At 43.8% G+C, this 12,399-nt stretch overlaps 1 protein-coding gene across 3 annotated transcripts in view; it reads left to right on the forward strand.

Moving 5' to 3' along the window:
* The window catches only part of LOC124000967 (talin-2-like), a 152,040-nt gene that overhangs the window by 123,689 nt on the left and 15,952 nt on the right, over window positions 1-12,399 (forward strand). For all 3 annotated transcript variants that reach the window (XM_046307614.1, XM_046307616.1, XM_046307615.1), the window contains 4 exons: window positions 1,305-1,475; window positions 1,655-1,801; window positions 2,595-2,696; window positions 2,814-2,933. In XM_046307614.1, the coding sequence (XP_046163570.1) occupies window positions 1,305-1,475; window positions 1,655-1,801; window positions 2,595-2,696; window positions 2,814-2,933 (540 nt within the window). The remainder of the gene's footprint in view (window positions 1-1,304; window positions 1,476-1,654; window positions 1,802-2,594; window positions 2,697-2,813; window positions 2,934-12,399) is intronic.

Raw genomic sequence — 12,399 nt, forward strand, 5'->3', positions numbered from 1 at the left:
TTCACATGAACCTAATAACAATAGTTCTGTAGGAATGAGGTTTGTGCAGTATACCTAATATTATCACAGCATGTTGGCTATATGCCTTGCCTGCCAATGTTGTTCTTCTCAGACCATATTCTATTTCAAAACTCAAGCTTTGATTACAAAATAGATCAGTCGGTGTAGCACTTGCAAGCATAATTTTAAATAATTAGCAAATCATTTGCTTTCTTATTTTACTGGACTGATGGTACCAGCATCTGATGGTCATGGTGCTTTCAAGGCAACTGGGAACTCTGGCGGGAACTAAGTCAAATCATGATGTCGGTGATCTTCAGGTCTGAAAGCCGGAGGTCTGGAAAGATGCCAGAGTTTCTGACTTGGAATTCATGCCCCCCAAAATCCTGGCAGATCTCGTTTATTCCTGAGTTTCCAGTTGTCTTGAACACACTGTAGTCAGAAGTTGGAGATTTACAAGTTCCCAGTTGTTAGTCGCAGCAAAAGGAGGGAGAGCGCAGCAGAGTCTCTACTTCCTTTCCCCTGGTGAGACTGACCAGAGAGAGGGAATACCATCTTCCACCTGATGGTGTAACTCGAGTAGCACCGCATCTGATTCATGCACACATTTATGTTGTTCCTGTGGCTAGAGAAAGTGAAATATTCCTCAACATTAAAATAGACACGACAAGCTGCTAATAATAAAAGGGCAGGGCTATCGATACACTTGGCTACTCATTCATTGCAGCGCGAGTGGAAGTAGGTAGAAGCACGTTTTATATTTTGTACTAGTGTTGAATAAAACCTTTGACATGAACTCACTTATAAAAACAACAGCTCTTTGCTGTATTCTTTGACAGTCTCTCTGCAGTCATGGTTTTAAAAGTTATTCAATCTTATGTAGGCTAGTATCAAACGTTACTGTGGCCGGGTTCATGGAAGCTCTGTAGGCACAGTGATTTGATTTGAGTTATCTGATTGGCCAGCGCAGTAGGGACACTCGATTTTTCCACAGGCGGCGTTTGACTTTTCAGACAAATGAAATGGTTCAAAATGGGAACATTTTGCTTACCCGGTTGGCAGTGCTTCTGAATCAAGTGCACCTACCGACAGCAGCACAACACGAATAAAATACACAAGCCTTTATCACAGCCTTTATCATTGGCATTTCTACAGAAAAGTTTGGTGATCGACGAGGAATTCCTTGAAGATCGCGATCGACCGGTTGGTGACCACTGCCCTATAGGGAGAAATTCCTGTTTCCTAGATCCACTCCAATCATCCAATCTGTGTCTTATACTGTTACATGATACTGCTTCTCCCAGGTGACCCAGCTGGCCAGCTACTTTGAGCCACTGATTGTGGCGTCTGTTGGCCTGGCTTCTAAGATCATGGACCAACAGCAGCAGATGAACATCTTAGACCAGACTAAGACCCTGTCAGAGTCCGCCCTGCAGATGCTCTACGCAGCCAAGGAGGGAGGTGGAAATCCTAAGGTAATGTTACTGGGCACAAAGCCATGTTAGAGCAATGGAGCAGTACTAAATTAGTATGGATTTCTGTGCACCTTATTCTACAATATATCTTGTTTATTGTCATGTGCATCGCCATGTATATTGATATGATGAAGATCTTTGAGTTTCACGATGGTCTGGTGGGTTTACTGCGTGTCCAGGCAGCCCACACCCACGACGCCATAGCAGAGGCTGTCCAGCTGATGAAGGAGGCGGTGGACGACATCATGGTGACGCTGAATGAGGCGGCCAGCGAAGGCGGCATGGTGGGAGGCATGGTGGAGGCTATTGCTGAGGCCATGGGCAGGGTGAGTGGGGGCTGGTGTACTATACAGCTGGGGGTGTCGTACTGTATAGTTGTGTGTGTACAGTGGTTCTTCCTTTAAAAGTCGTGGTGTACTGCAGCACAACTTGCGGGGTGCCACAGAATTTTAAGTGTCAGCCATTGTTGCCAGAATGGCGCAATTTACCACAATCTGCCACCATCTACGACAAACTGTCGCGGCATAAGCGCAACACTTTTAAAGGTAGAACCACTGTATATGTGCATGCATGCGTGCGTGTACACATGTGTATACTGTGGCCCCAGACAGCTCAGGAGTAGAACTCTGCTGTTAACACCTTTCCTCCTACTGCTTTAAGATGTTTCCTCCACGGTGGGCAGGCAGAAAAACATGCCCCTCTAACTGACATTCATTAGTGAAAGGGATGGGAAGTGTCGGCTCCAGACCTCAGAACTGACAGCTGTCACTTATCCACTGGCTGTCACCCTCCATCCACTGTGATCTGTCAGTCTTGATGATGGCGCTCCTAATAATGAATTATATGTGATTGCCTGATTGCTTCTATCAGATGTTGGTCTCTACATGTTTCCACCCCAGTGAATTCCATTTCTACTTCTGCATTGAAACTAACACATCATCCGGCCTTTTGTGGATATCTGCATTCTGCAACATATTTATGCATAGAGTTCATTGAATAAATAAAATATTTATTCAAACGCGTGGTACATGCATGGTTGGTATTCATATGTTTAGATTATGTACAATAATAGGTAGCTAAAGTTAATATATTAAATTACTCATGGTTTTCCCTCTGCAGTTGAATGAGGGCACTCCCCCTGAACCAGAAGGATCCTTTGTGGATTACCAGACCACCATGGTGAAATACTCCAAGGCCATCGCCATCACAACTCAAGAGATGGTGAGCACAAACAACTACTCCCTGAATATGTAATGTGTCCTTATATTCTTTTTTATATTATCCTTATTATCAAAACTCTAACATGTCATGTTATGGCCTTGTTCTGACTGTCTACAGATGACTAAGTCCGTGACATGTCCAGAGGAGCTGGGTGGCCTGGCCTCTCAGGTGACTGTAGACTACAGCCAGTTAGCCCACCAAGGTCGGCTGGCAGCCGCCACCGCAGAACCAGAAGAGGTGAGAGGTCAGACAGTGCCTGTCAAAGCAGGAAACATTGTTAAAATATTGCATTATGAGCTCTAAGAAGGCATATGGAATGTGATTTCTCTGTGGTGCACCTATAGGCAAGCCCTATGTATTTTTAAGGCAACATATCAAAAGAGATTTGAATATGCTAGGAAATAAATATGCAGAAATATCACACAAAGTATTCATACCTCTCATTCTACATTTAGTTGTTTCAGCCTCAATTCACATTTATAAAATGGATTTCTCACATGAAACCCCATAATGACAAAGCAAAAACATGTTTTTATACATTTTTGAAAATCTATTGAAAATAAATAGACTTATCTCATTTACATAAGTATTCACACCCCTGAGTCAATACTTAGTCGAAGCCCATTTGGCAGCGATTACATCTGAGTCGTTCTGCGTAAGTATATAAAGCCTTGTTTGCATTGGCAGTTTGAAGTGACTCAAATAAAAACAAATGTGCATATCTGATTCTAATATGTTCTCAAATGGAATTGGGTGGTTTGAAGCCAGATACAAATCTGATTCCTGGCCATGCGACTTCTGTCTGAATGGACAAATCTGATTTATTTGCCCTCACGTGGTTTTTAGATGTTTATTTGGCATATCTTGTTGCTTGGTAACTGGGTCATTCTATGAAAATAGTGGCTTTCTGAACAGCCAACTTTTACAAATTGTAATTCTTTTTTTTAAATGTAAACATATAGTCAGATATTAGTTAACATCTTAACATTATAAATCAACATAAATGACAGCTTAACATAATTGTATATTTTCACTACATTACATTAAAAAAAGCTTGTGCTGCCTTTTTGTCACTGGTGATACCTATATTTTAGATGACAGTTCACGCTTTCTAGAATGCAATGAAACCAATGACAAACATGGGATTATTTCAAACAAATTTGATCAATTTATTAGTAATATATTTAGTGACAAATCATTTCGGATTCCATAAAATGGGTTGATTTAATATGAACAATACAATGAAGGTTATTGGTTAAGATTATAAGATTAAGACCAAAATATGAAGCCTATTGACTAAAATGTGTCTTTCATAACACAATAGATTTGTTGTCTGTAAAGATGTTAATTATTTATATATATATCGACTTCCAGTTTAATATGCATGCAACATTATACAAACATGAAATCCTACTGTCACACCTATCCACAAAACTACATCGGTTGTTAAAACAGTATATGTCAATTCTCGTGCCGTGAAAAATATTGTGTAGGCCTACCTAAAGGGATAGTTCATCTGAATTACAAAATGACATTGGTTTCCTTACCATATAAGCAGTCTATGGACAAGGTATGACGGCAATCAATGCTTTGGTTTTGTGCCACAAATGCAAAATAATTAGCATTTGAAACCGTGTCCAGGTAAACAAAAACATGGCTTTGGATTCCTTGAACAAAGACTGCATACATGGTACACTGAAGATGGCGCCCGAAGAACATGGCTGACGTTTTACTTTCTCCCTACCAATTGCGCAATTTTAATTTTTGTTTGCATTTTGTGTAACTTATGTTTTTAACTTATTGCGTACATATTGTTGCTGGTACCGTCTCTTAAGACCGAAAATAACTTCCGGACATCAGAAAATCAGAAAAGCGATTACTCACCGCGGACTGGAATAAACCTTTTCCTTTAACGAATCCGACGAGAAGGATATCCTGCTTTCATTGGAACATGCCCATATCCACACCTTTTGCATGAAGAAAAGACACCGGAAAAGAGGCCGCAGATTGGGCGCCCTCCCATTGCCTTCCATTCTCCTTGCTAACGTGCAGCCGTCAGAAAATAAAATTGATGACCTACTATTAGCATTATCCTACCAACAGGACATTAACCTGTCTAGGACTGGAACACCGTTCCACTAGCGGAACCCCTCGCCAACAGCCAATGAAATTGCAGGGCGCCAAATACAAATCAACAGAAATCTCATAAATTAAATTTCTCAAACATACAAGTATTAGGCACCATTTTAAAGATAAAAGTATTGTTAATCCAGCCACAGTGTCTGATTTCAAAAATGCTTTAGAGCGAAAGCTCCACAAACGAGTGTTAGGTCACAGAAAATCCCAGCCATTTTTCCAGCAAAAGAGAGGAGTCACAAAAAGCACAAATGGAGATTAAATTAATCACTAACCTTTGATGACACTCATAGGACTTCATATAACTCAATACATGTATGTTTTGTGCAATAAAGTGCCTATTTATAACCAAAAATCTAATTTTACATTGGCATGTTCAGTAGTTCCAAAACATGCAGTGATTTTGCAGAGAGCCACATCAATTCACAGAAATATTCATTATAACTGTTGATGAAAATTCAAGTGTTATGCATGGAACTTTAGATACACTTCTGTGTCAGATTTCAAAAGAACTTTACGGAAAAGCATACCATGCAATAATCTGAGTACGGAGCTCAGAGCCCAAACCAGCCAAAATAAATATCCGCCATGTTGCGCAGTCAACATTAGTCAGAAATAGCCTTATAAATATTCACTTTCCTTTGATGATCTTCATCAGAATGCACTCCCAGGAATCCCAGTTCCGCAATAAATGTTTGATTTGTCCGATAAAGTCCATAATTTATGTCCATATGCCTCCTTTTGTTAGTGCGTTTGGTAAACAAATCCAAACGTGCATGCAACTTCCAGCAGAAAGGTTGGACGAAAATTCCAAAAAGTTATATTACTTGTCGTAGAAACATATCAAACTATGTATAGAATCAATCTTTAGGATGTTTTTATCATAAATGTTCAATAATGTTTCAACCAGAGAATTCCATTGTCTGTAGAAAAGCAATGGAACGAAAGCTACCTCTCATGTGAATGCGTGTAACTGAGCTCGTGGCTGCTGGCAGACCTCTGACTCATTCCCCTCTCATTCATTTACATTTACATTTACATTTAAGTCATTTAGCAGACGCTCTTATCCAGAGCGACTTACAAATTGGTGCATTCACCTTATGACATCCAGTGGGACAGTCACTTAACAATAGTGCATCTAAAACTTAGGGGGGGTGGGGTGAGAGGGAATACTTAACCTATCCTAGGTATTCCTTAAAGAGGTGGGGTTTCAGGTGTCTCCGGAAGGTGGTGATTGACTCCGCTGTCCTGGCGTCGTGAGGGAGTTTGTTCCACCATTGGGGGGGCCAGGGCAGCGAACAGTTTTGACTGGGCTGAGCGGGAGCTGTACTTCCTCAGTGGTAGGGAGGCGAGCAGGCCAGAGGTGGATGAACGCAGTGCCCTTGTTTGGGTGTAGGGCCTGATCAGAGCCTGGAGGTACTGAGGTGCCGTTCCCCTCACAGCTCCGTAGGCAAGCACCATGGTCTTGTAGCGGATGCGAGCTTCAACTGGAAGCCAGTGGAGAGAACGGAGGAGCGGGGTGACGTGAGAGAACTTGGGAAGGTTGAACACCAGACGGGCTGCGGCGTTCTGGATGAGTTGAAGGGGTTTAATGGCACAGGCAGGGAGCCCAGCCAACAGCGAGTTGCAGTAATCCAGACGGGAGATGACAAGTGCCTGGATTAGGACCTGCGCCGCTTCCTGTGTGAGGCAGGGTCGTACTCTGCGGATGTTGTAGAGCATGAACCTACAGGAACGGGCCACCGCCTTGATGTTAGTTGAGAACGACAGGGTGTTGTCCAGGATCACGCCAAGGTTCTTGGCGCTCTGGGAGGAGGACACAATGGAGTTGTCGACCGTGATGGCGAGATCATGGAACGGGCAGTCCTTCCCCGGGAGGAAGAGCAGCTCCGTCTTGCCGAGGTTCAGCTTGAGGTGGTGATCCGTCATCCACACTGATATGTCTGCCAGACATGCAGAGATGCGATTCGCCACCTGGTCATCAGAAGGGGGAAAGGAGAAGATTAATTGTGTGTCGTCTGCATAGCAATGATAAGAGAGACCATGTGAGGTTATGACAGAGCCAAGTGACTTGGTGTATAGCGAGAATAGGAGAGGGCCAAGAACAGAGCCCTGGGGGACACCAGTGGTGAGAGCGCGTGGTGAGGAGACAGATTCTCGCCACGCCACCTGGTAGGAGCGACCTGTCAGGTAGGACGCAATCCAAGCGTGGGCCGCGCCGGAGATGCCCAACTCGGAGAGGGTGGAGAGGAGGATCTGATGGTTCACAGTATCGAAGGCAGCCGATAGATCTAGAAGGATGAGAGCAGAGGAGAGAGAGTTAGCTTTAGCAGTGCGGAGCGCCTCCGTGATACAGAGGAGAGCAGTCTCAGTTGAATGACTAGTCTTGAAACCTGACTGATTTGGATCAAGAAGGTCATTCAGAGAGAGATAGCGGGAGAGCTGGCCAAGGACGGCGCGTTCAAGAGTTTTGGAGAGAAAAGAAAGAAGGGATACTGGTCTGTAATTGTTGACATCGGAGGGATCGAGTGTAGGTTTTTTCAGAAGGGGTGCAACTCTCGCTCTCTTGAAGACGGAAGGGACGTAGCCAACGGTCAGGGATGAGTTGATGAGCGAGGTGAGGTAAGGGAGAAGGTCTCCGGAAATGGTCTGGAGAAGAGAGGAGGGGATAGGGTCAAGCGGGCAGGTTGTTGGGCGGCCGGCCGTCACAAGACGCGAGATTTCATCTGGAGAGAGAGGGGAGAAAGAGGTCAGAGCACAGGGTAGGGCAGTGTGAGCAGAACCAGCGGTGTCGTTTGACTTAGCAAACGAGGATCGGATGTCGTCGACCTTCTTTTCAAAATGGTTGACGAAGTCATCTGCAGAGAGGGAGGAGGGGGGAGGGGGCGGAGGATTCAGGAGGGAGGAGAAGGTGGCAAAGAGCTTCCTAGGGTTAGAGGCAGATGCTTGGAATTTAGCGTGGTAGAAAGTGGCTTTAGCAGCAGAGACAGAGGAGGAAAATGTAGAGAGGAGGGAGTGAAAGGATGCCAGGTCCGCAGGGAGGCGAGTTTTCCTCCATTTCCGCTCGGCTGCCCGGAGCCCTGTTCTGTGAGCTCGCAATGAGTCATCGAGCCACGGAGCGGGAGGGGAGGACCGAGCCGGCCTGGAGGATAGGGGACATAGAGAGTCAAGGGATGCAGAGAGGGAGGAGAGGAGGGTTGAGGAGGCAGAATCAGGAGATAGGTGGGAGAAGGTTTGAGCGGAGGGAAGAGATGATAGGATGGAAGAGGAGAGAGTAGCGGGGAGAGAGAGCGAAGGTTGGGACGGCGCGATACCATCCGAGTAGGGGCAGTGTGGGAGGTGTTGGATGAGAGCGAGAGGGAAAAGGATACAAGGCAGTGGTCGGAGACTTGGAGGGGAGTTGCAGTGAGGTTAGTGGAAGAACAGCATCTAGTAAAGATGAGGTCGAGCGTATTGCCTGCCTTGTGAGTAGGGGGAAGGTGAGAGGGTGAGGTCAAAAGAGGAGAGGAGTGGAAAGAAGGAGGCAGAGAGGAAAGAGTCAAAGGTAGACGTGGGGAGGTTAAAGTCGCCCAGAACTGTGAGAGGTGAGCCGTCCTCAGGAAAGGAGCTTATCAAGGCATCAAGCTCATTGATGAACTCTCCGAGGGAACCTGGAGGGCGATAAATGATAAGGATGTTAAGCTTGAAAGGGCTAGTAACTGTGACAGCATGGAATTCAAAGGAGGCGATAGACAGATGGGTAAGGGGAGAAAGAGAGAATGACCACTTGGGAGAGATGAGGATCCCGGTGCCACCACCCCGCTGACCAGATGCTCTCGGGTGTGCGAGAACACGTGGGCGGACGAAGAGAGAGCAGTAGGAGTAGCAGTGTTGTCTGTGGTGATCCATGTTTCCGTCAGTGCCAAGAAGTCGAGGGACTGGAGGGAGGCATAGGCTGAGATGAACTCTGCCTTGTTGACCGCAGATTGGCAGTTCCAGAGGCTACCGGAGACCTGGAACTCCACGTGGGTCGTGCGCGCTGGGACCACCAGAGTAGGGTGGCCGCGGCCACGCGGTGAGGAGCGTTTGTATGGTCTGTGCAGAGAGGAGAGAACAGGGATAAACAGACACATAGTTGACAGGCTACAGAAGAGGCTACGCTAATGCAAAGGAGATTGGAATGACAAGTGGACTACACGTCTCGAATGTTCAGAAAGTTAAGCTACGTAGCAAGAATCTTATTGACTAAAATGATTAAAATGATACAGTACTGCTGAAGTAGGCCAGCTGGCAGTGGGTGCGTTGTTGACACTACACTAATCAAGTCATTCCGTTGAGTGTAATAGTTTCTGCAGTGTTGCTATTCGGGGCTAGCAGGCTAGCTAGCAGTGTTGTTTACGTTACGTTGCGTTAAAAGAACGACAATAGATGGCTAGCGAACCTAGAAAATCGCTCTAGACTACACAATTATCTTTGATACAAAGACGGCTATGTAGCTAGCTAAGTAGCTAGCTACGATCAAACAAATCAAACCGTTGTACTGTAATGAAATGAAGTGAAAATGTGATACAACCTGTGAATGCGACCGGGTAGTTGAGTTCTATACAGAAGACGTTGGCTAGCGTTGGCTAGCTGTTGGCTAGCTAGCAGAGTCACCTACGTTAAGGACGACAAATAGCTGGCTAGCTAACCTCGGTAAATTAAGATAATCACTCTAAGACTACACACTCTAAACCTAAACAACACAATTATCTTGGATACGATGATACGATGATACGAAGACAGCAAAGACAGCTATGTAGGTAGCTAACACTAAACTAATCAAGTCGTTCAGTTGAGTGTAAAAGTTTCTCAGTGCAGCTAATCAGTGGACGTTAGCTAGCTGGCTAGTGAAGACTACGTTAGGACGGCGAAATACGATAATTACGCAATTATCTTTGATACAAAGACGGCTATGTAGCTAGCTGAGAAGAAATTGCTAAGATAAGACAAATCAAACCGTTGTGATATAATGAAATATAATGAAAAAGTTATACTACCCGTTGGAGCGACGTGCAGATGCGACCACTCGCTCCAACCGGCACCCCTTCATAGTAGAAGCCTGAAACAATGTTCTAAAGACTGTTGACATATAGTGGAAGCCATAGGAAGTGCAAGATGACCAATATCCCACTATCTTCATTAGGGGCTGAGTTTAAAAACTACAAACCTCAGATTTCCCACTTCCTGTTTTATTTTTTTCTCAGGTTTTTGCCTGCCATATGAGTTCTGTTATTCTCACAAATCATTCAAACAGTTTTAGAAACTTCAGTGTTTTCTATCCAATACTAATAATATGCATATTTTAGCATCTGGGCCTGAGTAGGAGGCAGTTTACTCTGGGCATGCTTTTCATCCAAAAGTGAAAATTCTGTCCCCTAGCCCAAACAGGTTAAAAACTGTAACATCCTATGTTTCACTGAGACGTGGCTGAACGAAGAAACAGACAATATAGAGCTGCCGGGATTTTCCATGCACCGGCAGAACAGAGACGCTACACCTGGTAAGACGGGGGTGTGTGTCTTTTTGTCAATAACGGCTGGTACACGATGTCTAATATTAAAGAAGTCTTGAGGTATTGCTCACCTGAGGTAGTGTACACTAAGGTAGTGTACCTAGACAGCAACTATCTACCAAGAGTTCTCATCTGTATTATTTGTATCCTTCTATTTACCAACACAAAGCGAAGCAGGCACTAAAACCGTTCTCAACCAACTCTATAAGGCCATAAGCAAAGAAGATAATGCTCACCCAGAAGCGGCGCTCATAGTGGCCAAGGACTTTAATGCAGGGAAACTTAATTTCTTGACGCACCCATCCCGTTAGCGGGATCATTTTCATCAACATCCTCTGAATTGCAGAGTGCCAAATTCAAATTCAATTACAAAAAATATTTAATTTTTGTGATCATGAAATCACAAGTGCAATATAGCAAAACACAGCTTTGCTTGTTGTTAATCCACCTGGCGTGTCAGATTTCGATAAAGCTTTTCGGCAAAAGCTATCCAGGCATTTATGTAAGCACATCTCTCTCAGTAGACAAAATATTACAATATTACAAACAGCAGCCAAGTAGATTGGTCACGAAAGTCAGAAAAGCAATAAATTGAATCGCTTAACCTTTGAATATCTTAGGATGTTTGCACTCACGAGACACCCAGTTACACATTAAATGTTCCTTTTGTTCCATAAAGATTATTTTTATATCCAAATACCTCCATTTGTTTGGCACATTATGTTCAGAAATCTACAGGCTCGAGTGGTCACGACATCGCAGACAAATTCCAAATGGTATCCGTAAAGTGCGTAGAAAGATGTCAAATGTTTTTATAATCAATCCTCGGGTTGTTTTTACAATATACAGTGCCTTGCGAAAGTATTCGGCCCCCTTGAACTTTGCGATCTTTTGCCACATTTCAGGCTTCAAACATAAAGATATAAAACTGTATTCTTTTGTGAAGAATCAACAACAAGTGGGACAAAATCATGAAGTGGAACGACATTTATTCGATATTTCAAACTTTTTTAACAAATCAAAAACTGAAAAATTGGGCGTGCAAAAGGCTTCAGGGCAACAAAGTCAAGGTATTGGAGTGGCCATAACAAAGCCCTGACCTCAATCCTATAGAAAATATGTGGACAAAACTGAAAAGGCGTGTGAGAGAAAGGAGTCCAACAAACCTGACTCAGTTACACTTGGTCTGTCAGGAGGAATGGGCCAAAATTCACTCAACTTATTGTGGGAAGCTTGTAGAAGGCTACCTTAAACGTTTGACCCAAGTCGTTCCTGCTCTCAGTCTCTCTGTGTTTTGCCTGTCTGACCCGCCATTTTCATGGCTCCTGTTTTTTTTCCCTTTCTGTGAGATCCTCCACTCCCTTTCTATTTTGACTCTCTAAATCCTTTAAGTAAGTCTAGTGTTTATGTTTTAGGCAGCTCTGTGGTGTGGATCAGCATCCCTGCGCTGTCCGTGGAGTTTGCTTTTCAGCAGCACCTAATTTCGCTATATCTATCAAAAGGAAAGCCATATTATGTGATTACAATATTGAAACAATAATACAATGATATGTCTTTTTAATTCTAGCTCTGTCAAGTTGGTTGTTGGACTTTGCTAGACAGCCATTTTGAAGTCTTGCCACAGATTTTCAACCTGATTTAAGTCAAAACTGTAACTAAGCCATTCAATGTTGTTTTGGTAATCATTTCCAGTGTATATTTGCTTTGTGTTTTAGGTCATTGTTTTGCTGAAAGGTACATTTGTCTACCAGTGTCTGTTGGAAAGCAGACTGAACCAGGATTTCCTCTAGGATTTTACCTGTGCTTAGCTCTTTTCTGTTTTTTTTGTCCTAGAAAACTCCTGAGGCCTTGCCAATTACAAGCATACCCATATCATAATGCAGCCACCACCATGCTAGAAAGTAATATGAAGAGTGGTACTCAATGATGTGTTCTGTTGGGTATACCCCAAACGTATTGCTTTGTATTCAGGAGATAAAGTACATTTCTTTGCCACATTTTTTGCAGTTTTACTTTAGTGGCTCATTGCAAGCA

The sequence above is a fragment of the Oncorhynchus gorbuscha genome, linkage group LG02, assembly GCF_021184085.1.
Source record: "Oncorhynchus gorbuscha isolate QuinsamMale2020 ecotype Even-year linkage group LG02, OgorEven_v1.0, whole genome shotgun sequence".
In the NCBI taxonomy this organism is placed as follows: Eukaryota; Metazoa; Chordata; class Actinopteri; order Salmoniformes; family Salmonidae; genus Oncorhynchus; species Oncorhynchus gorbuscha.